The sequence below is a fragment of the Setaria italica genome, chromosome VII (genome assembly GCF_000263155.2).
Source record: "Setaria italica strain Yugu1 chromosome VII, Setaria_italica_v2.0, whole genome shotgun sequence".
NCBI classification, from domain to species: Eukaryota; Viridiplantae; Streptophyta; class Magnoliopsida; order Poales; family Poaceae; genus Setaria; species Setaria italica.
The window spans coordinates 16,767,115-16,791,323 of NC_028456.1; the positions used below are offsets into that span (position 1 = coordinate 16,767,115).

Sequence of the window (24,209 nt, forward strand, 5' to 3'; positions counted from 1 at the left end):
GTGCACCACAAGCCCATAGAAACATTCCTAGTGCTTCCTTGCTACAAAATTGTCTACTTGATCTCAATCCATAATTTTGCACCAAGGTGTCATGAAGGCTTAAGAAAATTGACCTTCTCATTCTGAACATGTTAAAGCACTCCACTGGATCTTATAGTTGCAACTCAACCCACTGTATTCCAGTCATCCTTGCTATCGTAGTAGTAATCTTCTTCTTGTTCATACCAGATGATGCCATGTAGTCCAGACCGAGCATTGCCACTATGTAATCATCATCAGTATCATCAGATTCATCAACATCCATGGTATGAACAGAGTCACTGTTGCCTTCACATTCACTAGTTGCACTAGAGGTACTTATCAAAAAAATGCAAGCCTGTCAAAAAGCACTAACCAAATCATCAGATAAATTTTTATTGTTACAATACAACTAATAGAAGGTACATAATCTCACACAGCATACTTAGGAAATTGAAATTATGTCTCACACAACATAAGGGGAATGAAAGAGAAATGGCACACTAATGCAAGACCCTAGTGCTTCTTCCTTATCTCCCAAGCCCTCCTCAGCCAATTCAACCTCCCATTCAGTGTCTTCAATGTAATGAACACATCACGATTCTCCTTTTTTTGAAGAAGTTGTGTGGCATAGAAGTGTTCATCACTCCCCTCCTCAGCCCCATCCTTGATGACTTGATCCAACATACTTCCAATCTCATCTCTAACGTGATCAATAACTTGTGAAGTAGCTGAATGTTTACTACTTTGAGCTTTCAACTCATATGCATCGACCAAACGCTTCATGCCCTGGTCTCTAAAAGTCGTCTTCTTCTTTCCTTTAGGGGAACTAGGAGCTGGCCTTTTTGGAGCCCTCCGCTCAGAACTGGATGGGGTCTTATGTGCCTCCCTATCACTGTTGCCCCCAGCATCAGCATCATCATGTTCATCAACATCAACGTTTCCATCACCACTTGGAACATATGAAGTTTCATTTGTAACAATGACAGATTTAAACATGATTCTCATCTGATCCTCATATTCAAGCGAGGTTGTTCTGAACCGGATACAACCTTGCATAGCCTGTAAAATATCACCAAAATAGCATGCTATTATACCTTCTGTTCAAAATAAACAAACAACGTGTATGTGAACTATCTCTAATAGGATTGTTAGTGGGCTCACCTTATTTTATTTTTCCCATCATTCATCGTTAGCCACAATACAACCAGTAACAGGATTTCTTCCCAATCCGGTTGCTCTAAGGTTCAAAGTATTCCATTGGGTATACATTTTTTTCAATATATCCCACCTATTCTTCATTTGAGTCTCATTGTATGGCCTCTTGGTACGCTCATAAAACTTTCTAACAAGGTTTTTATATCCCACCACATTCAAACATTGATGCGGCCGATTGAAAGCAAGTACTTCTTCCACACAAATGTCATTGAAAGCTTTTGCGGCAAATGAATCCCATTTCGCCACAATCTTTGACGACTTTTCCATCTAAAATTTGATTACAGTATTGTAGAATTAAATATAAATCTACAAGCTTGTTTAATGACCATACAACCCACAATCTGCCATTTTAGCAATCCATCAAGAAGTGACAGCAATTTTACCTTGCTATTTGTTGGCGGCCTTGCAGTCGGAGCAGCAGCAGCTGGCCAGATCATCCGCAACAACTGCACGCATGCATAAAATTGTTATGAGCTACGCTATCATCATACAACTCCAAAGAGACTCCAATGAAAAATGAAAAAAGAATCAATATATATGCTAACAGTGGCTTGGTTCTCCAAAGAGAAATCTGTAAAACAGATTTGTAGAGGGGAACGGGCAGATTTAGTAAAATATGTTTTGAAGATTATCTAATATATAAGGAGAATATTACTTGGCTACAGTTAAAACCATCATGTAATTAGGATGAATCATCAGAACATAAAAAAAATTAATGACTTCATTTAAACCGCCAAGTAGAAAAGTTAATCATAAGTCGTGAAAAAGAAATGTAGTTAATTGAAGCAGCATGGACAGGTTTGGCAAATTTTAAATAAGTGATATCTGATGGTTATAAGTAATAAAATAATTGCAAGTACATAATAAAACTAAGTATTTTGAACCAATGAAAGACACGTTGACAAGTTATGAGCTCCCTGAATGTCACTTGCAGAATAATTTGGATGCACGAGACACAAAATAGTAATTTGTTGACCCTACATGGCAATCATGTCTTGATAGCTAATTGTTATATTCAAGGGGAAGTAAATGATTGAACATACGAAATTGATCTACAAATAAATTTTACATGTTGGCAGAAATAACAATCATCCGCAACCATGGAATAGAACCTAGAGCAATTAATCAAATATATGCAACTAAGGTAATAAATAAATAACAGTGGTTTGGTTCTCCAAAGAGAAGTTATAGAGCACAGTATGTCCACTGTCAATCACACTGAGATCCACGGTAATCAATATCGAAGATGCGCGGCAACAAATTAGTACATGGACCTAACCATCAGCATGGATTCACCTTCACAAAGAATAGGAACAGAGGTTAGGAAGGAACACAAAATGACCCTCAACACTTCACCTCAGGAGGCAGGCAGGGGCGGCGGGGGCCAAGCCCAGGGGCGCGTCGTCGGTTGCAGGAAGGCGGAGGAAGGCGGGTAGGGGCGGCCGGCGGTAGGGGCCAAGCCTGGCAGGCGCGGTGTCAGTTGAAGGAAGGTGGAGGAAGGCGAGCAGGGGCTGCCGACGGCAGGGGCCAAGCCCGGCGGGCGCGGTGTCGCTTGTACGAAGGTGGAGGAAGCCGGGCAGGGATGGCCGGCGGCGGGGGCCAGCCCGGCGGACGAGAGCCGGCGATGGGATCTACGGATGGAGGACGGCGGCAGTCACGGGAGTCGCGGGAGGCGTGGGGGCCAAGCCTGGCGGGTGTGACGTCGGTAGCAGGGGCGGCCGGCGGTGGGGGCCAAGCCCGGCGGAGGCGGGGAGGCGGGTAGGGCGACCCGAGCGGCGGCGCCGGGATCTGCAGGAGCTGGATAAGGCAAACCGAGCGGCGACGCCGGGATCTGCAGGCAGACGGGAGCTGGCGAGGGATCTGCGGACAGAGGACGGGAGCTGGCGGCGGTCGCGGGAGGCACGGGGGCGGACGGCTGGAGACGTCGGTGGGTGAGGGTAGCGGGGGGAAATGGTTCGCTTGCCCCAGAAGCGATTCCGGACCCGCGTACAGGATAAGCCGGCGCTAGTTCTTTCCCAGATTGTGAACTAAGCGGCTTACGTGCCAAGCGGGAAATAAGCAAGGCGTTTGGGTGGGTTTATGGCTTATTTTCACCAATAAGTGGGAAATAAGCGGATAAAAATAGGGCCTATATAAGGCGGCCAAGGGCGTCTCCCGAAGGCATCTCAACTCTCAAGCAATACAAACCACCAGAATACAGGACGTAGGGTATTACTCTCCGGAGACCCGAACCTGTCTAAACCCTTGTGTTCTCGTAATCACCTTCGAGTTCTTGATCTCGCGATCCTCTCTGCCTATAAAATAATCCTCTGGTGGACTGCTGGGCTACTAAATCCGATAATGTTGTATTGTAGCCAAAGTTGCACATTGGAAACCATGTCAACATCGGATTTACAATCAGATGGCTAACTTTTTGTGGAATGCTCATATAATTTTGAGTAGCTTTAGCATATCCAGATGAATTAATAACAAGAGTAACAAAACACGTAACATGGATTGTGCAATGGGTTTCATTCTAAATTATTTTAAGTTTTGGAGACCTCATCAGGGTCGATTCGTCAACTAATATGGGTGCTTGCATTTACAACTACTTAATATTTTAGTGGTAGGCAACGTCACTTTTGATAGTGCATTGTGTGTGGTGACTTGATCAATCTTAAGATAGGGATAGTATGGGCACGTGCATTTAAAGGGCGAGTGAGTATGTGTGCGCTTATGAGTGCCTATGTATGTGTATCATGTATTTTGCAAAAGAAATAACTCACTGCGTGATGTGTGCTATCGATCAGATCAAGAATCCTGAAGCGAGCTAGGTTCAGATAGCAGGACACTTTTTTTATAGGAAGCATAACATTCTTGGGCAGTCAGAAAAGAAAGAAGGAAGAAAACTGAAGTGGCATGCGGACAATCAACCTTACATCTCGCGATGGATCAAAACGTGGGCGATTGCAATAAAAGCCGATGTAGCTGCAGGATCAACCTTATGAACGAGAAGGGCAGTGATTGTTTTAGAACGTGAGTTTCCTTAGCTTCGGCACGTCAGAACTCAGGACTCGGGAGTCGGGAGTATTAGCGTCGGTGAACTCCTCCTTAGGCCAGGCCCTAACATGCGCGCAGCTTGTCGCCTAGCTGCCACCTAGGTTACGTACGTGATAGTGGAGTTTCTGCATGACGCGAATGCTCCATGACAGAGATGCTGAGGGAAAGCGGCACGCGAGAGTAGGAGAAAGGAAAATGGAGCATGATGGGTCTAGACAAGTAAAAAAGCTAGCGGTGGTTTTCGGTGTGGGTTTGTTGGTGTTCAAGTTCTGAATCTACGTGGAATTGAACTTTTTACTTGAAACTACCATGCGTATATGCATGTATTGGGCATGTCCTCAAAGAAAGTCAAGACAGCCATGACTTGCAGTTGCGCAACATGCTCTGTATGACTATCTGTGATGCCATGCATGGCAAACTCTGAGGTTATTATTCCCATGTGTTTGCTCTATGTGCAACATTTTTGGTTCCATAAGTCCTTATTATTTGTTTCATATATATAGTTTTTACTTATTTGTATATTTTTCCACGTAAATAATTTTTCAATAGGATTTACAAACTTAGTCAACAAAGAGACCAATGGACTCAAATATTCACTAGCTAATATGGATCAACTTGATGTGAAAGGTTTGATATTTTCACGGGTTGAATATTGTGGGAGGTGGGGGTAGCTAGAGTTAGATCCCAATAGTTCCTTTCTAAGTCCTACTAATTTCAGAATCTTTTATTTTAGAAGCGTCCCTTGCCAACTCTAGAATAACGAATTGCATTGAACAACAATGTTGTGACGCTTTTAGTATACAAATGTCCAGAATTGTCCTATATATACCTTGACAATTCTAGTAAAAACAAAAACAAAATATAAAAATAGCACATCATAAAAAATAATCCAGATGTCAAATTTATTGTCCAACCATTTTAACATCTTCCACTCAACTTTATGTTGAACATGTTGCCTTTAGAATCCAAACAACTAGCAATAAGATTCAAATTAAACCCCCCTCCCACCCACCCACCCATCCACCCACATCCAATGCATTGTCATAACTATAGTACCTATTGATTTCGTGCATAACCTATACATTTTCACTTATTTGCAAATTGGTGACATGAGCTCAGCTTAGTTTTAATTGTACTTCCTCCATCCCAAAAAGAATGCAACCCTCGCTTCTCGAGAAGTCAATCAATTTTAAATTTGACCAAATTTATACAAAATAGTACCAACATTTATGGTACAAAATAATTATCAATAGATTAATCATATAATATATTTTCATACTAAATCTATTTGGAGACGTGAATGTAGTGGAAGTTCAATAAATTGGGTCAAATTCGAAACTGTGTGACTAGTCAAGGTCTCGAGAAGCGAGAGATGCATTCTTTTTAGGACGGAGGGAGTATCAATCATTATATTTCTATTTTCTCCCTAGTTGTTCGTCACTCGAGGTAGAGGGAGGATGTAGAATGAGGGGCCTAAGCCCTCCCCCCTCCCCCCCCCCCCCCCTCTCTCGTTTGTTTAATTATGATCCATGTAATTTCGGTTCTCTTCAAATTGCTGGGTAGAAAGAGCAGGGCATACCATATGTGTGTGTGTTCATGCATATATTAATTTTCAATTTGTTTATGTAGTTTAATGTTTTATTAATCTCTACTGTCTATGTGCATCACTGATGTCGTTCTTATGTGTACTTGTCATATACCAGCTATCATCATCTTCCTCAAGAAAAAAGACTTACTGTTTATAAGCATCATCGTCCTCCTTGGTCACTTTCCCCTCCACTGTTGCCTCCTTTTACACCACAGGCATTTTTAAATATAATTTCTCCCATTATTCGACTTTGACATACGCTAAGTGGAAGAAGACCATGGTAACAAATACTTGGGCAGTAAAAAAAAAAGGAAGGAAAACAGAAGTGGCATGGGGATCCGCGATTGGAATCAAAGCCGATGCAGCTGCAGGGTCGGTGAACCTTCAGACGAGAAGGGAATAGAAAGCCATTCGTGGCAAAGATGGTACACGGACGCAAGACACGCAAGCTAGTCCGGAGTTTTGGGCATGTCACACCGCATGCAAGCAAGACCGCGAGAGCAGCTTGGGCACGTCAGGACTCGGGAGTATTAGCGTCGGACAACTCCTCGCATAAACTCAAAACAGTACGCCGTCAGTACAACTTTTTTTTGAAACTATTTTTTTTTTGAAACTGCCGTCAGTACAACTTACTACTGTAGTTACCACCCACATATAACCCCCATGACATGTGCGGTTATACATTCAGCATGCTCTGCATCTGTGATGCCATGCATGGCAAACTCTGAGGTAACTTTTTTTTTTGAGGGAAAACTCTGAGGTAACTAGCTTCTGAGTTCTGGCGGTTGCTTACATGCGGGGCCCAACTGTCAGTGACCAGGTCGCATTCGTGTGCGCTCCTACTTAAACCCTCCCTCGCCAGCCTCGGGTCCCCGTGAGCCAATCCATCCTTGTCGAGCTCCTCCTCTCATGCGTGCGCTCCCTTCACGCACGTGCCGCGAGATGCTGATCGATCAGTGACTATTCTTGCGTGGTGCACGGCTGGGCACCGTCGCACGCAGCGCCGCCCAAGCTCGCTGAACGGGCATGCGACTCCTTCGCGGGTCTCAGTTGCCCCGCGCCGGATCGCCGATCGACGCCCGCCGCAGCTGTCGCCACCGCCTTTCGACAGCCAGCTCCGGGGGGACGCAGGCCCGTCGCCGCCGCAACGCCCACGCCCGCCGGCGTGCAGCTGGCCAGGAGGGCCTTCAGGATCGACGACGTACGTGGAGGTGGGCGCCATGCCATCACGGCCCGTCGACCGTTTGCAGTCGTTAACCATGGATAGACTCGCAACTACTACCTCCATATATTCATCAATCTTTTATTCAAAAAATTATGTAAGTATTTATAATTATAAGTATTTTAAGTATAACTTATCTGTTTTACAAATAAGATGAACGGTCAAATATTACAACAAGAAGTGAACAACGACAAATATTTTAATACAAAGGGAGTATATATTTTGTTATTATCATGCACGCCGCACCCCTAACCCCAACCAAGCGATTCGTGGCGTGCGGCTTGCTCGATCGTCCGTCTTTGTAATGCGCGTGATGAAAAATATTGTAATGACCTGCAGGATGCAAATATTTGTACCTAGACTAGAGATATGATGATGGACGACTGCATGCTTACGATGCCTACACGCCCAATTCAAACTGTAAGTCGTTTACAATGCGTCGGGCAAATGTTGGAAGCGAGGACGTCTACATTCGATCGACATTTCTATTTTAATAACAACAAAGCCCCCGCCTCCAGTCAAGTCTGCTGCAGCGAAGGATCCATCACGATTCCCCTTTCTGCTTCTCTCCTTGTTCAGCATCGAGCGTACCTCTGCAGCATACATTCGGATACTGTAAGCAATGGCAGCTTCGTCACGCTTTTTCTCACCTCCCCGATTCCGGCATCTTTCACTCCACCTGGATTATTGCATTTCAGACATTCGGTTCATCACTATTGCGATACATCCTCCCCTGGACTATAAAATTCATCATACATCTGCGATATCCAACATATAATACGCAACGAAAAACTCACAGCAAAGAATTGAGCTAGAGATTACGCTCTCACAGAATGCTTACCGGTAATCGAGCACGCAGGCTGCCTGAACAGCATCAAAGGGAAGTAAACAGGGCAGAACACAACAATTTCTTAACTCCAATTTTTTTCCCTATATATCATTGGCCACATGTCATAAATACACCGGAAGAATGCTGGAACTTTTGAAGAAAGAGTTTCGCATCTACAGTGTGCTTCAGAACACCAAAGCCACAGCACAAAATCGAAACGGAAAAAAAATGTAATAATAAATGGGGAGCTACAGAGGCCTGCGCATTGACCAAAGCGCCGGGAGCAATCGAGAGAATGGCAGATAAATAAGGGTCAATGGCAGCCTCATGTCCTCAGCCCTCTGTTCCTTGTACTGTGATCGGTGTGGATCAATGGCAGCCTCTGGTTCTCAGGCCTGCACAATTGACCACACCAAGGAGCTGCCTCTTCCCCCCCTTCTGTCCTGATAAAATGGAGGGAATGGCAGATAAATAAGGATCAAAGTCATTCTCAGGGCTGGCTCTCAGCCCTTTGTTCTTAGTATTGTGATGCTGCCTTTCCCCCCGTCTGTCCTGATCCTTGTCTTGCCGATCACCGGCTTGCCAGAGAACGCGGAAGTTCCCAGGATTTCAGGAGGTTTCTTTGGAGGAGCACGGATTCTCTGGTTAATATCCTGCAGAGTAACATCGGTTTCCTCCCAAGATGGTTTGATGAGGGTAAAAGGGTATGCTACAGTTGTAGTTATGTTTTGCTTCGCCTTGACTAGCGATGAGCTTCCTCCTGGTAAGCCAGCAGAAACAAATGATCAAAATTGATACAACTGGAAGTTCAAGGGTGCTCCAAGCCTCAATATACTATCAAACTGAAATACCTTTAGAGACTTTAAGTGTAGAAAGCTTCCTAGTTTCCTGCATTATGAGATTTTCTGTCACTGGAGCAATCTCACTTGATCCTGTAGCCAAATAGAAAGAATAGGTAAGTTGCTTTGCAGAACTGCTACATCACTACATGTTGGTGTCAACAAGGCACTCAAAAATACATGACTGCCGGGCATAATAGCAAACTGCAGCAGCTACAAATACACCAATATACGACTGCAACAAAGGGGAAGTAGGAAAGAAAATATTCTCTTTTCATATCACACAAGGGGCTTGGGAATTGTGAACAAACAAATGTGGGGTCATCTGAGTCATTGACACGTGGCAAATGTGTTGCCAATTACACCGCAAGGATGGCAAATAGTTAATTAATTATTCCCCGTGCTGATGGAAACTGGAAATTGTCTTGAAAGAGTAAATGAAAATTGGCAACAAAATGCAGTAGAAAAAACGGTGTGCACTGACCTGAAATACCAGCTTGATCATCGACATATACTACACTCTCCTGGGTACAAGGCCTGCAGCAAACACGAGATGAAGATGTCATGATTGCCAAGTAATGATGAATAAGTTTAAAGTGGTTTGAATGGAAACAGAGAGGAACCAACATTTGATCAGGCTCGACATATACTGGAGGAGTTCCATAAGAGCAACGTTCCAACTGGTTATCTTCTTGCCAATAGGGTGCTCCATTTGACAAGGAATTTATAGTATCTGATGCGAAATTTCCAATTAACAAACAGAAGAGGGACAGCAATAGGCCGTTTTCAAGCACATATGATGAAATACAAACCTAAATTATTTGAGCTGTACTGCATATCACAATTTAAACTCCGTGGTTCATCAGTGCAAAGCAATGAAACCTCTGTTGCCTGAGACATGGATCAATAAAAAGCACAACTGTGATAAGTAAAGAGTAACTGAAAAGGGAGATTCGGAACATAGCTAGGAGCTAGCGAACAATCTCAGATGCGACAAAGCATAATTGTGACATGTAAAAGTAGCAGAAGGAGAGATTGAAAAAAACATAGCAAGGAGCTAGCAAACAAACCTCAGATGCGACAAAAGGAGAACCAGTTTCATGAGTTCCAACTTCTGACTGGCTAGACTCCGAAGGGTACTCCAACGTACGTCTTCGCTTTGATTCCCGAGACTCCTCTGGGTCCAGGGTCTCCTTGCAGGAGATATCTACTCAAGCAACAAACACCTCATTTAAGCATAGCATTCAAGAGTGCAAGCAGTTTATAGCTGTCAGAAGAAAAGACTTCTTACCTGGTATATCAGCGAAGAAATCACGGCAGTCCCTCAGCGGAGTTTGGTTCCCAAGCAATCCTAGTAGCTCATCGTCATCTTGATTGAGGCAATCCCACACGAATTTAGTAGCATCCGCTGTAAAAGGAGATGAGACATGATGAGAGAGCAAGTCCACACAGATGCTCTAAGAGTTTTTGTGACGCAGATGTAGGCTGGATGTGAGTGAAGTACCATGACTCGCATCATCCGGTTCACAATGCTCCCCTGCTTGCCAATCCCACAGACTGCTGCAAGCATTACAAGATCGAGTATAAGTACAATGAATTCCACAAAAGTAGTTCACTGGAACAGCAGGTGAATTTTGCAAGCATTCAGTTGAGGGGAGAGCTGAGATATGGTTCAAGCTCAAGCACACAAACGTATATCACAGGTCATGGAGCTACTCTTGCAGGTTCTAGCCAGATTTCATCAGATTTTAGTTGGTCATGTAAGGTGGATTAAGCACTGAAATCCACAATCAGATGTCTACAGCCATCTACAAGCGATTTGGCAGCTTGATTCTAACCGATCGGCAATTCAACAGACAGCGTGCGCATCCCCGATTCAAGCCCCCGTAAGCCCATATCCTCCCTATCGAAGCTATGCTAGCCGGCGGCAGACTAATCCCCCAATCGGACACAAACCGGGAGCCCAGAGCACGCACCGCCCCCCTCGCGAGAGAACATCCCGAACCAGCGAATCGAAATCGAATTGAAAAATGGAAAGGCACCCAGGGGGCCAAGGGACCAATCCCACGGATCATCATCCAAATCGGCCGAAGCCGGCGCCGCCCCGGGCCAGATCGCCGCCACTCCACGGCAGGATTTGCCCACTGTTAGATCGAACAGCACGAACCGGCCGGCGGCGCGCGGATCTCGGCCCGCCGCCACGCCTCATCGGACGGCGGCGGCGCATCGGTCGACCCCAGCCCAAAACCCCTCCGTCCCTTCCCCCCCAAAATCCCCCCACGAAACACGGAAACACGAGACGGGAGCAGTTCCCCGGAAGACTCGGTACCCCAAGGAACGAACGAACGAACGCGACCCGGGTCCCCCTCACCCACATTTGAGAGCCGTGGCCGCCGCCGCTCCCTCCGGCACCGGCATCGCCGCCGCTGTACGGGTCCATCGGTCGGGGCCCGGCCCCGCCGCCGCAACTAGCCGTTGCAGCGGCCTCCCCGTCCTCTCTCTCCTAGCGTGCGCGATGCGAGGGCGGAGGCAGGCAGGAGGGTATCGCTGTGTATGTCTACTAGACTACTACTCTCTCTGCTCGGCGATGGTGGCTGCTGCGCCGCATTTGTAGTGAGGTGAGGGATGCAGGGGGGCTGGGTCGAAAAAGGGAAGAGGTGGGCGAGATGGGCTCGGAGAAGGCCGTTGGGCACGACCCCTCGGCCTTCGCGCCGCGTGCCCAGCTCAAAAACCCCCTCGCCCCCCGCTGCTTGCTGCTGGCTCTGCCCTGTGGGCACCAGCGAGCCAGGGCAACGAAATTGATGGGAGGCCTTCCAAAGCCCAGCACACCCACCGTTCCAACTCGTGCTTCGCGTTTCTCGGGCTCGTACTTTTGGCTCGCCACCTCCATTTCAATGGTGACTCGCTCAATTCTGTTTGTGACTTGTCTGCCATGGATTTTTTTTTGAAAAAACAAAAATTAATCTACCTCCGTTTGTTTATATATGACACCGGCTTGCTCAAAATTAAGCTGATCAACGTCATATATAAATGAACAGAGGGAGTAGTTTCTTAAGGGTGTCGCGAAGAGCTCGCATAAACATACACCGGATCGACCAAATTTTGAGACCGGGCCTCGCAGAGTATATGATACGTTCTCTATGGCTACATGATGACCCATTGTGCTTGAGGATCCATCCCGAGATAGTGCATTTCCTTTCGCGAGTCTTAGATGGCTAAATCCACAACCGAAATCACCTTGATTTCGATTGATGAGGAGTTAACATCGTTGAGGTTTCTCGAGTGGAATCCATCCATCACGTATCATAGAGGAAAGTCGCAGCCCAACGGTGGAGGGCGCTGGGGAAAGCGATAAGGCACCGCACTGGTGCCGTTAGGAAGGAATAATGGTGGTCGTGGTGGATTCAGCAGCGGTCACGATGTTGGAGACATGGGAGGAGGGATGGGCGGAGGAGTGACCAGAGCTGGAGCACGCTGAAGAAGAACAAAGGTAGAAGAAAGCTCATTATGGCTTGATGGTTGTAGATGGTTGGATTAAAAGCTAAGATTGGATATGTCTTTCCAATCAACCTCCCTTGAATACGCTAAGAAGCAACGGCTTTCGCGCTAGTCGCTCACTGCAAATACAAAAAGGGAAAAAATATTGTATTTTTAGCATCACCCTTTCCTCTACCCCTCACACGCTATTATGAGTAACTTGCGCAAGGGTCGTAGTTTTAATAAGTTGAGAGGACCGCGTTGCTAACACTTGGGTCGAGAGGCAGCATGTTGGTGCCAGCTTGATTGCCAAGCTTTGAATTCCTCAAAATTGAGTGCCATATTCCAGATTGTCATTGAAAATTGCCTAAACTCTACTTAAGTATTTACCATTTCAATTGCCTCCAAAATGAGTACTTTATTATTTGCATCTAGTGTGAATGTGGATCCTAACAAAACAATACACAACGGCTCTTAGATGCCTGAAGGTCATCTCGTACGACCAATCTAAGCCGCCCATTTGCGATCCAACAGCTTTGGCCTTTTCTTTTTCCTCTAGCGTCTTCAACAGTTCAATCTCCTGCATTCTTCACAATTGAAACGCAACTCCAGCCACACTGAGAGTTCCAACAATTCGCTCCAAAAAAAAACAAGTACCAATTTGAACAGAAAAAAATAATATGAAATGAACATTGAACATCATGCCCTGTTGAATAACACGATACAAACCACTGCACTTCTCTTATTTCAAATCCATCAATTGGAGATAAAAGAGTGAAAATACTGTAATAAAACACTCTCAATATCCTCAATGGACAAACATCGTGGGACGGGTTCTTCCGCCGAGGCCGAGATCATCCGTGATATTTCGGCTCAGCCTCGCAGAAGTGTGCGATTAATATGCTTGCTATCTGTCGTAATGGAAATGGGGTAAAACCTCTCTTCGAAAAATATGCTTGCTATCTGCAAAATGGTTGCAGCGACGATCATGCATGCATATCACCTTATTTAGCGTCCACAACTAGAGTACCCGCCATATTTTTGACCTTTTGGGCTTCAACTAATAGCTAAGATTCGAGAAAAGAGTAATAAGAAGAAGGTTAACAAGTGGCCAATGGTGCAAGGAGCCGAAGAGGAACAGGAGGAAGCCTAGCGCTGTGAGTTGAAGCCGATCACCAGGCCGCGCAGCTGCAGCGGCGGCTCCTGGCGCTCGGTCGCCACCGCGGCGGCGCGCCGTCGTGAGACGACGACGACGGCGAGCGCCGTGTCCCTGCCCGTCTCGGCCTCCGCTCCCTGTAACGAGGCAGCTGACGTACGCCCCGAGGTCGTGCACGCTCCCCAGGTCGCGGAGGCTGGCGAAGTCGAGCGCGAGCTCGACGCCGACGTGCACGTAGCAGGCGCCGCCGGCCCAGCCGCCGAGGAGCTCCCCGGTGCGCTCGTTGAGGAGGGCGCCGGGGACGCAGGTCACCGGGTCGCGCACGTTGGCGACGCGCAGCGCCTTGACGCCGAGCGCGTCGCAGCGCGCCTTGAAGGCGGCGTTTCCGACGCGGGGCCCGCCGAAGGAGAAGACGGAGACGGGGATCCGGCGGCCACCGCGGCCGCGGCGGTTGAGGCCGAGCTCGGCGAGGTCGTAGCCGAGGAGCAGCGCGAGGGCGGCGCCCATGCTGTGGCCGGCGAGGGTGACGCTGACGTCCTCGCCGTCGTCCCCGGCGCGTGACGCGAGGAGGCGGGACACCTCGCCGAGCAGCTGCTCCCGGCAGCTCCTCCCGGTGCGGCCGTCCGATGCCGGCGAGGTGTAGAGGTTGAGGAAGCCCGACTCGACCTTGACGTCGGGGCGCGGGCGGCGCGCGTCCAGGCGCGCCGGGCGGAGCAGGCTCATGAGGTTGGCCGTCCACTCCGCCGGCGTCACCGTGCCGCGGAACGAGACGAGCACGTCGCGCCGCCCGAGCCGCCGGGTCATCTCGTCGGTGGACACCGCGACGTAGCCGACCCACGCGCCCGCGGCCTGCAGGGGAGTGGCGGCGCCAGGCACCGGCACGGCCACGTCCGGCGCCGCGTAGATGTACTTCGTCACCTCGTACCCCGCGCCGCCGCTGGCCTCCTCGAGCAACCGCTGCTTGCGGTACTTGCAGCGCATGTACCCCGCCGACGCGCGGTCCATGTCGAGCGCGTCGTAGCAGGCGCCGACGAGGCCCCCATACCGCGCCACCTCGTCGCGCAGCACCGGGTGCAGCGGCTGCAGCAGGCCATCCCAGTCGCCGGAGCCCTGGACCTGCCTCCACATGGCGGCGACCGGGGCCGTTGTGCTAGGCGTCGGCGTCGTCGGCGGCGGCGGCGCGGCGAGTCGTCGTGGGTTGGGACGGCGGGGGCTCGTGGCCAGCTGCAGGGTGCAGCGCGGGCGGAGCGTGGCAGTGAAAGCCATTTCGTCTGTTATTTTTTTCCCTCCTCGCTTTGAGCTGGTTGGTTGATCGCCTCCTGTCCATGCATGCGGAATGCCTAGTCCGTAGTACAATATATATATCCACCAATTCACCACACGCTAGTGCTTCTTGCCTTCTTGTGTGTGTGCGGAGAGCGCCATGACGCACAGATAAAACTGCCACTACTGCCGCTTCACACCGCCATGGATGGATGGATGGAAGGAAGGAGGAAGAAAGGTGGTGGGCAGAACCCTCATTCTAGGGCGTGCACGCTGGCGAGCTGCGGTCAGCGTGGCGACGGGTACACGTGGAGCAAATTCTAGCCTCCAAATAAAAGGCCTCGTCAGAGGGAGGGGACGTGCGCACTGCTGCACCATTTGCGCGCGCGCGTGTGTGGCCATGTCTATTTTAGGGTTTGCGCTTCCTTGAAACGGAACACAGCGCACGTGGGAAAATGCATATGATCAGGACGGGAGATGATGGTGACCTATAGCTGATGAGGCGATCAGCTAGCCAACGCGACAAGTTGGCCAAAAAGGAATGAGCCGGGAATGGAAGGAAGGCAGCCCTTCAACTGCTTGCAAATATTTTTTAGACTTCCAAAATCCAAAGGAATATGGAGCATGGAGTTTGGGAATTTCTGGTGATCAGTAACTTTCTGTACCCCGACAGCAATGCCAACGCTATTATCCCCAGTTTTTGACTTGCTGAAGAATATTGCAAGCTTTCGAACTCTTGGAAAGCCTGTTTAGAACGAGCAATATATGAGACTGTTCAGCAACTAATTATTTTCAACAAGAATTTTCTGTGTTCAACAAGAACTAATTATGTTCGCTTCTCCTACCTTAGCAAGTTAATTTCCATGTTGCCTTATCCGTTGCCTGAATTCAGTGACATGCCTTATGTTGCTAATTCAGTTCAGTAGAGTACTGTACTGCCTTGTGTTGCTAATCCTGGTGTTAGGTGGCTTTTCTGTGTTCTGAACTCTAACTGCAGCTTTGTTCAGAAACAAACAAATAAATAAAAACTAATATTAAAAATGCCAGATTTTCATTTGGGTTGCGTAATTGACCAAATCTTGCTCTTCTCTGGAATTAATATTATGCAGATGATGTAGTACATGTACTCCTAGAGTCTAACACGGTAAAAAGAGAAACTGCTCGAAATAGTAGCGCAATTTCAAAAGGTCAATGCCTTCACAACCAGCCAAACGCAAAGTATATCTATCAACTATTCATCTCCATGATGCAGCAAGTTTTTCTCCATTTCATGTACAGTATATTCTCTACGTTTCCCAAAAGCTAAACATACATGACTATAATCTCTAGACCCAGAAATGCAATTGTTCCAGTTGACAAATTAACATCACCCTTGTTGTAGACGGTAGACCTCACTCATGTACATAGTATATTCTGGATGATACAATGCCAACAAAAATAACGATTGAGCAATCGAGCGGTCAAGCTGGTAGAGTGAGCTTAACGTTGTTCTTCCAACTGCAAAATTTGTAACATATATATACAGAAGGTTCTTGTCACATTGTTACATGAGCATTTTGTAACGAGATATGAATGTTTTAAGAACAGAATAGCTATTTACCTGTTGAGGTAATAATAAAAGAAATCTGCATACAATAATGTCTGCACAAATCCTGATATCCAAGCTGATAATATTAACAATAAGACAAATATTAGATACCCTTTCAATATGGTGGAGCTGAAATAAAACAACCCAATACATAGAGGCCATACTTATCCAATGTACATAATGTGGTTCAGTGAAGTAGCGGTAAATCCAGTTGAGAATGTATAATGATCGGTACGCGCTGCATCATAACAGTGAATACATAAATAAAATAGTTACCCTTCCTAACAATAAAAACAGAAAGCATTTCTTAAAAAATGTAAACAGAAAGTACATATCAAATCTGACAGAACAATTGAAGGATATGTATGTATCTGTTCTGACAAATGTCGGTTCAAGTCTCATCATAAACCTTGTCTAAGGAAGATAATCCGAGTGAAGATACAAATGCCAGAACTACTCTAATTTATCTCATCTGTTCTCTAAACAAATTCTGTGAAACTGAATTGTTATTGATAGAGCCATTGTACCATATTGACACAATAGTGCTGAATTTTAGGATTTCATCTGACTGGAACCAAATCAATTCTGACACACTGCTCAAACATGAACCGAGGTGCCAAGAGTATACAGCATCACCATTAGATAGAGCCAAGATAGCTCATAGCATAATAATCTTGTTCCACTAGATGACCCAAACAAGAAAAAGCATATTACCATGCTCATTTTTTATACTTTACAAGTAATATATTATTGCAGATCTAGGGAAGAATTAAAACATAAAACTAGCATGAGAAAGGGGTAAGCAAACGATTCTAACATAATGAATTAATGCCACAAAGTGTTCACTGATTGACCATGCCAAATTTAAACCTAAAAGAAAACATTAAGTTAACCGATATAGATAAAAATTACTACACAGCACTGAATTTATATGGGAAAGGAATAATGCCATGCAACGCTTTTGCGTTCATCACTGAAACATGGGCCATACTACAAATACTACTAGGGCCAAAATATAAAAGTTGGGGTTATAAGCACTTCATGTATGCGTGCCACTGTAAGAACTAAGAAGTCATATTTCTGATAAATCATGCAAAATAAGTTAAAGCTTTGTTTGGACAGAAGAATCATACAAAAATAAGCCTTACCCAAGGAAAAATACATATTGCCCAGTTAAATTGTCGATGTTTCTTGTACGCTGCAGTAGCACAAGTTGAGGAAGAATTGCAACAGCCTCCAGATAAATGGAAAACGTCCACATTACCTAATTGGATCCCCAGAAAAGAGCCCAGTCACTAGTTATAGAAGTACCAACTCTATATATAGTACTATGTATGAAAGCTCATATATGGTTCAGGAAATTTTGTTCGATAAAATACCTCCTTGAAAGTGAACTGCTCATGGATGAGCAAGGCCAATATAAGACAGGGTAGAACAAGAAACTGATGGCGGAAAGTGTCATGATCCTTGTCATATGATCTGCGGACCAATTTGTGGCGCCTCATATACCAAACAATTGAGAATGAGCTACTTAGGAAAATCAGCTTCATGACTGTATTGTACAGGGATATAAAATCCGTAAACATGTCCAAGTAGCGAGTGGCAAAAACAAGTGCATATAACTCTTGCGTCTTCAAGGAAACACCTATGGAACAAAATTCGAGTTTATTCATGATACGTCTTAAATAAGCAATATAACAATACTTATCCATTAGACCATACAACAATATAATAGTTGAATGGTGGCAGACTTGCCAGTAACCACTAAAAAGGGAATAGTTCTGGAGAGGGGATTCTTAGAAGTTACTAGAAGTCCATTTGAAATTCCCTAACATCTGTGCAAGGTGGATGCATTCAATTAAATTATGCAAGAACCAAAGCAATTGCAAACAGACCATAGCCATAAGAATTCAACTTGTCATACCAACTGAATTGAGAAAAAAAAACATCTTCTACTCCTAGAATGCACCAACATAATACATACATTCCAAAAGGTTCCCAATGCCGTGACAAGCCAGCGGACCAATGTGCACCAATTTATCAGAATAAGATACAGAACACAGAACAGCATTTCCTCCAATTGCGAGTCTCAAAACTATCTAGCTACCGAGTTCGAAATTTAACCACACAGCTGAGTTGCCAAACTGATGAAATCTTATGAGAGGACTTGAGGCCACATGCTATGCGAACGCTGCAAGTCTGTAACTCGAGGGAAACGTGATGCCACCATTCCTCCCTAATACCTGGGACTAAGTACATAGTACTAAAGAATATCCAGAAACAGGGAGAAAATACGGACTAAGTACATAGTACTAAAGAATCTCCAGAAACAGGGAGAAAATACACCAACTCAAAGTTTTTCCCCCACTCCATCCTGCTCCAATTGCACTCCACAGCCATGGCTGCCTTGTGGATTTCCACCACAAAAGGACCTAAACCCTCAAAATCCATCAAAACAACGACAAGCCATGGCCTCACAATCTCAGCATTTCCCTGCCTCATACCCCTCTAAGATCCAGAACCGTACCTAAAATTAAATATCTCGCCAAGCCACGCCAAGAGTAACCTTTCTTGAGCTGGAAGCGGGCAGCCTATTCCACGATTCTGAATAGGAACGATACGAAAGGCCGAGGAACTTGGCGAGGCAGATGCATTATCGTGGGTGGCAGGGCTCTCACCGGCGCAGGACTTGATGGTGTGGATCTTGAGCAGGAGGACGAGGACGCTCATGAGGTGCGTCATGTCCCCGGCGAGCCTGAAGGCGTTCATCACGCCGGCTTTCCTGGAATCAGCACGCCTCCGTCTCGTCTCCCCCCTCCCGCCGGCGTCTCGGGCGTGTGAGCCGCCGCCTACCGATCCGCGCCGCGCACGTGGGGATTCCCGGGAGGTGGGGGAGAGATGGCGGGCAGAGTGGGGAGGACGGGAGGTACCGCCGCGCGGGGATGGACAGGGTCGTGACTGCGCGTTCTCAGCCGTCGGATCAAACCGCGGCGGTCGATAGATGTGGAATACGTTTTGGGCGATTTTGAGCGAATTTGAATGTAGAAATATGCAATTTGCCGTGATCAACAAAGTTCTTTTTGCATTCGATTGAGTTTTTTTTTACATCTTTCAAAATTTTATATTAGGTGCATTGAATTGCACGATGTCATTTTCTGTACATAATCTTATAACAACATGTTGATAAATGGTAGGCGTCATAACTCACACTTGTTAATAAAAATGTATATATATATGATTTCAAATTTCAATAGAAACGTATATATGATTGTTTAAGGCTTGTATAGTTGTATTAATATGGAAGTATCTCAACTAAGACATTGCTATATTAATGGCTTGTTTGGTTTGTAGAATTGCTCAGTCCAGGTTGAGTTGATCCGAGCTGAGTTGGAATAAGGTCGACCGGTAGTTTTCAGCAAAGACGTAGATTTTATTATTTTTTTAAGAAAAAGATTTAAAGGATTCACCGAGCCGATATATTTCTAAAAATTCAAAAACTGAAATAAGATCATAAAGCCATTCTTCGAATTACAGAAACATTTTGCTTATAAGTTAAAACCAAATTATCGGTGCCGTTTACCTGTGCTTTTATCAGAAGAACTAGAAGAAAAGAACGAAAAAAAAAAACGCCGGCCGCTGCGCACCTGCCGGTCACCCGTCGGGCGGCCTCGATCCCGAGAAAGAGACCGGCCGTCACCGCCCCCCACTTCGCCCATCTGGTCAGAGTCCCCTCTCCTAAACCCCGGCAGCTAGCACCGCCGCCGCCGCCGGCGACATGGCCGACGGCGCCACGCCCAGGCGCAAAACCGTGCCGGACTGGCTCAACAGCCCGATCTGGTCCGCGCCTCCCCCGGCCCCGCGCAGCCGCTCCCCTCCCCGCGCGGCGCCCTCCCCGCCCCAGCCGCCGCCGTCCCCCCTGCCCCCTCCCCAACCGCCCCGGGATCCGGTCCCCACCCCTCCTCCGAACGCCCCGCGCGACGGTGGCGGCGCCGGCTCAGACGACGACGGCGACGGCGAAGGCGCGGGCGCGGCCGGCCCGTCGCGGGCCCACCTCGTCGCGGAGTTCAAAGTCGCGGTGAGTGCTCGCGCTCTCGGCGATCGGGATCGGATTCTTACTGGTTGTTGAGTTGGGGAGCGGTTTGGGCTCACCTCGCTTGTTCGTGTTCTTGCGCCTCGCCCCTCGATCGATCGCTGCAGCTGGAGAGGAAGGTGGTGGATCTGGCGGAGCTGCGGAGGCTCGCGTGCCAGGGCGTCCCCGACGCCGCCGGATTGCGGCCAGTCGTCTGGAAGGTCCGGAAATCCCCCTTATGCTCTTCTCTGTTCACTGTATAACTGCCTGTTCTATCACTCTCGCAGCCGTATGCTAGAGAAATGGCATTGCATATGTTGCGGATCCTGTTGATGGCCCTGTACTAGTAGGTTGTCGATGTTGATTCTAGAATGGTCTTGCATGCTTTGACTCAGCTCAGTCCGTACTGGATAGTCTGGCAATTTTTCTCTGTTACTCTTTTGAAGGTTCATGTTGTACATGAATGCCAATTACAGACACGGGGCACCCCACCCTATTTTCTATGCTTAGCATTACTGAAGAAATGATCTGCACCCTGGTTTGGAGCAAGTTACATGCATTTTTTTCCTCTGAGGTACAGTCAACACCTGATGAAGGATAGAGTAGAAACTAAAACTATAACAGGATACTTTTAGCACCTAAGTGATACTGAGAATATAACATATTCCTTCTGTGTCTATGATGTCTATTTGAACCCAATGTTCTCAGGATTATCGACATTATTCTGAAATAGATGAGAATCCAGAGTTGCTTGTTAGTTTGGCATTATATTCCATTGCATGTATTAGTTCGGATTGGTGCCATTATGGCTTTGACTTCTGTGATGCATATCTTCTGTATGTGATTGGATTCAAACTTAAAAGAAATTGCAAACAGCATTTAGCTAAACTAGATATCAATGTACAATTTTTCTGGCCTGGTAGGGTGGTGGCTAGTTATGGCCTTTACAAATTTTCTTATTGCTCTGTACACTACAAATTTATTTGACTTTTTTGATAGTTAGCAGCTTCTCTTGGGATACTTGCCCACTGATCATGCTCTATGGCCTTATGAACTGGAGAAAAAGCGTTCCCAGTACAGTGCTTTCAAAGATGAGCTTCTGGTTAATCCTGTAAGTTCTTCATCCATATAGTCTCACAAGTTGTTTACTATTGTAATTTGCAAATGCATACCTATATAATTTGTATAAGGAAAGACCTGTCTCAGTTATTGGCAACAAAGGTTAGATTTCACAAGAGCAGTAAAATATTGCAGTTTTGCATGTTAGACAAATCAATCATGCATATGAGCAGTATTTTACAGTACTGGAGATTTGTTGATTTATCTTTTATTGTTTTGCTCCATTTAATCACCTGTGTAATAATTCATTTTTGTTGTGGTCAGTCAGAAGTTACTCGAAGAATGGAGGAAATGACTGTTTCCAAAAGGGAGGACCATAATGCTGAAGGAACTGGTGTGCTGCCAAGGGCTGAGATTGTTCGAGATGAGCATCCTTTAAGCCTTGGGAAAACTAGTGTTTGGAATCAATACTTCCAGGTATGAAAACTAATAATTACTTGCTGTTGGGTGCTTTCAAATTTGTATTACATGTTACGCTTTGTAGTGTGGACTCTGAAGTACCATCATTTGTATTTTTCAATAGCAATGGCTCATGGTGACCAGACTATTTTTGTCATGTGCTCATATGCCCATAATTTCAATGTTCAGAGTATATCATATATGGTTTTCTGCAATGTGAACCAACTTCATGACTATCCTAACTTTTTATTTATTTGTAATGCTGCAACTTCTTTCTAAAATATGCCTAGCTGAGCCCATCTTCCATTAGAACGGCCTAACTAACAGTTTTAACTCTGGACTTGAAAATTTTAATCCTCATGAACTTAATAGGTACATCCGTACTTGAATTGCTAGCTGTTTTTCTTAGTATACATTGCTACTGTTTTGCTGTTCAGTATTGAATGACCTCCATTTGTTTGTACTGTTAGTCAAGTTTTGTTGTGAATATCTGCAATTGAACTAAAAATAGTGACTATTGAATACTTCAGGAATCTGAAATCATAGAGCAGATTGATAGAGATGTTAAGCGTACTCATCCTGAGATGGAATTTTTCAACGGGGACTCTTCAGATTCCTTGTCTAACCAGGTAGGCGTATCCTCTGACATGAGATCACCTTTTCGTTGTCATTTGCATTGTTTTCTATTCCCATTGTGAAGTGTTCTGTTTTCAGGAGTCACTGAGGCGTATACTTACCATCTTTGCAAAATTAAATCCGGGTATAAGATATGTACAAGGAATGAATGAGGTTTTGGCACCTCTCTACTATGTTTTCAAGAATGATCCAGATGAAGGCCATGCTGTGAGTGTCCTTATGTCACTGCATACTTACACATAGAAACAAGAAAATGTGGTCATGCTTTCTGCTGATTGTGCTGATGAAACAATCGTTGATGACATTAATTCTGTTGTGATATTTTCTGGCCTTAAGCTCCCATAATGGGTTAGACATTATTTTCTTAAATTCAATTTTCTGAAATATAATAAAACTGCCTCCAAATGTTTATTCAGCTTCTGAAACATGTCAAGGCAAAAATAGTTTCAGTTGATGGCTACGACTCTCATAGCATTGACCTTGCACGTTGTATGATATTATGCATAAGTATAACAGGCTGATGACCAGATGCACCTTATTTTTACTTGTGAACAGGCTTCAGCAGAGGCAGATGCGTTTTTCTGTTTTGTTGAGCTGCTTAGCGGGTTCCGAGATAACTTCTGCAAGCAACTTGACAACAGCGTGGTTGGTATACGCTCCACAATCACTAGACTGTCACAGCTTCTGAAAAGGCACGATGAGGAGCTCTGGCGGCATTTAGAGGTCGTAACCAAGGTATGTATTTGAATCCCGAAGAACCCTTTTCTCATGATAAAGCATACAGAGTACATATATATCTGTTCCCAGGCTAAAGGTTGTCTCTGTGTTCCAGGTTAATCCTCAGTTCTATGCATTCAGATGGATCACATTGCTGTTAACACAGGAGTTCAAGTTCCGTGATTGCCTCCACCTGTGGGACACTATACTGGGTGACCCCGAGGGGCCTCAGGTCAGGGAACTACCATCTCCAATTACATGCCGCACGGTGCATTCTGACACATGCTAGACTAAACTCCTCCCTTGCCCCGGATGCAGGCTACCTTGTTGCGGATCTGCTGTGCGATGCTGATCCTCGTCCGGAGGCGGCTCCTGGCGGGCGATTTCACCGCGAACCTCAAGCTCCTCCAGAGCTACCCGCCCACAAACATCGACCACCTGCTGCACATCGCTAACAAGCTGCGAGGGCCGCTCCCTTACTGATCATGTTTTGGTCACACTTCTTCGGATGTTTTGATGCCAGTTCATACGATCCAAAAGATGACACGTTAGAAGATTTGTAAATGGACTTCCCCTGGGTGCTGGGTGGTGGTTGATTTGAAATTGAGCGCACTGGTTCCCGTGCCGTGTTGGTTCGATTCGATGCCCTTTGGATCTTGGCCGCTGTTCGTCGAGTAGAGGGTTTGGCTGACTGAACACGAACACGAGTGCTTGCACGCACGTCGCACCACCACTAAGCCCGTTCAGGCCTCAAAGGTAAGCGTGGTTTCAGCGATAAAGTGAAATAGCATTTTTCGCCATCGGGCTGCGCAGTCTGTCAATTTCTTTTTCTTTTGAGGTATTATATAAATTTCTTGGCCTGCAAAGCCGCGGAGAACGCTGAAACGTTATACGTACGAGTTTCAGTAGAAACAGCGTTTTATTTCTGTATACAGAGGGACTACTACGCTGGGACCTCACGTTGTATGTGTTGGTAATTGGTTGTGGTAACCACAAATTTCGCTTTATCCGTGTCAACCTAGCTTGTTTCGA

The 24,209-nt window shown here is 46.1% G+C and overlaps 4 protein-coding genes across 5 annotated transcripts; 1 reads left to right on the forward strand and 3 right to left on the reverse strand.

Annotated features, from left to right (window-relative positions):
- Positions 1-7,992: 7,992 nt before the first annotated feature.
- Positions 7,993-11,407, reverse strand: LOC101783430 (protein XRI1). 2 transcript variants are annotated; one of them, XM_004975299.4, is made up of 9 exons: positions 11,129-11,407; positions 10,258-10,310; positions 10,045-10,161; positions 9,824-9,960; positions 9,566-9,644; positions 9,381-9,486; positions 9,238-9,290; positions 8,766-8,846; positions 7,993-8,674 (listed from the first exon to the last, which is right to left on the reverse strand). In XM_004975299.4, exons 1-9 carry the CDS (start codon positions 11,191-11,193, stop codon positions 8,418-8,420), a joined length of 948 nt encoding a protein of 315 aa, XP_004975356.1. In that variant the 5' UTR covers positions 11,194-11,407; the 3' UTR covers positions 7,993-8,417. The 2 variants fall into 2 exon arrangements, with proteins under 2 accessions (XP_004975356.1, XP_004975355.1); XM_004975298.4 differs by having other exon boundaries at positions 10,258-10,313; positions 11,129-11,406.
- Positions 11,408-12,167: 760 nt separating this feature from the next.
- Positions 12,168-14,652, reverse strand: LOC101757643 (phospholipase A1 EG1, chloroplastic/mitochondrial). Its single transcript, XM_004977866.1, has 2 exons — positions 13,543-14,652; positions 12,168-12,227 (listed from the first exon to the last, which is right to left on the reverse strand). The coding sequence occupies exons 1-2, from the start codon at positions 14,650-14,652 to the stop codon at positions 12,168-12,170; spliced, it is 1,170 nt and encodes a 389-aa protein (XP_004977923.1).
- A 1,210-nt stretch (positions 14,653-15,862) lies between these two features.
- LOC101784108 (ER lumen protein-retaining receptor) lies at positions 15,863-19,153 on the reverse strand. Its single transcript, XM_004975300.2, has 6 exons — positions 18,916-19,153; positions 17,617-17,882; positions 17,386-17,501; positions 16,402-16,475; positions 16,250-16,313; positions 15,863-16,146 (listed from the first exon to the last, which is right to left on the reverse strand). Exons 1-6 carry the CDS (start codon positions 19,004-19,006, stop codon positions 16,110-16,112), a joined length of 648 nt encoding a protein of 215 aa, XP_004975357.1. The 5' UTR covers positions 19,007-19,153; the 3' UTR covers positions 15,863-16,109.
- Positions 19,154-19,867: 714 nt separating this feature from the next.
- LOC101784516 (TBC1 domain family member 13) lies at positions 19,868-24,194 on the forward strand. The gene is made up of 9 exons (XM_004975301.3): positions 19,868-20,312; positions 20,435-20,527; positions 21,313-21,417; positions 21,690-21,842; positions 22,355-22,453; positions 22,539-22,667; positions 23,016-23,195; positions 23,293-23,409; positions 23,496-24,194. The coding sequence occupies exons 1-9, from the start codon at positions 20,013-20,015 to the stop codon at positions 23,658-23,660; spliced, it is 1,341 nt and encodes a 446-aa protein (XP_004975358.1). The 5' UTR covers positions 19,868-20,012; the 3' UTR covers positions 23,661-24,194.
- The last annotated feature ends 15 nt before the right edge of the window (positions 24,195-24,209 follow it).

What these genes read in the sequence shown, in the direction of transcription:
- LOC101784516 (XM_004975301.3), top strand. Translation starts at nt 20,013, where the DNA reads ATGGCCGACGGCGCCACGCCCAGGCGCAAAACCGTGCCGGACTGGCTC. An exon ending in TCGCGGAGTTCAAAGTCGCG is followed by an intron (nt 20,313 to 20,434) that starts GTGAGTGCTCGC and finishes CGATCGCTGCAG; the next exon opens with CTGGAGAGGAAGGTGGTGGA. An exon ending in TGCGGCCAGTCGTCTGGAAG is followed by an intron (nt 20,528 to 21,312) that starts GTCCGGAAATCC and finishes GATAGTTAGCAG; the next exon opens with CTTCTCTTGGGATACTTGCC.
- LOC101783430 (XM_004975298.4), bottom strand. Translation starts at nt 11,193, where the DNA reads ATGGACCCGTACAGCGGCGGCGATGCCGGTGCCGGAGGGAGCGGCGGC. An exon ending in CTCCTTTTGTCGCATCTGAG is followed by an intron (nt 9,645 to 9,823) that starts GTTTGTTTGCTA and finishes TCCATGTCTCAG; the next exon opens with GCAACAGAGGTTTCATTGCT. An exon ending in TGATCAAGCTGGTATTTCAG is followed by an intron (nt 8,847 to 9,237) that starts GTCAGTGCACAC and finishes ATTTGGCTACAG; the next exon opens with GATCAAGTGAGATTGCTCCA.
- LOC101784108 (XM_004975300.2), bottom strand. Translation starts at nt 19,006, where the DNA reads ATGAACGCCTTCAGGCTCGCCGGGGACATGACGCACCTCATGAGCGTC. An exon ending in CACCATCAAGTCCTGCGCCG is followed by an intron (nt 17,883 to 18,915) that starts GTGAGAGCCCTG and finishes TTTGTTCCATAG; the next exon opens with GTGTTTCCTTGAAGACGCAA. An exon ending in CAATATGTATTTTTCCTTGG is followed by an intron (nt 16,476 to 17,385) that starts GTAAGGCTTATT and finishes GTTATGATGCAG; the next exon opens with CGCGTACCGATCATTATACA.
- LOC101757643 (XM_004977866.1), bottom strand. Translation starts at nt 14,652, where the DNA reads ATGGCTTTCACTGCCACGCTCCGCCCGCGCTGCACCCTGCAGCTGGCC. An exon ending in TGCACGACCTCGGGGCGTAC is followed by an intron (nt 12,228 to 13,542) that starts GTCAGCTGCCTC and finishes GTTCTTCTTCAG; the next exon opens with CGTGCTCCAGCTCTGGTCAC.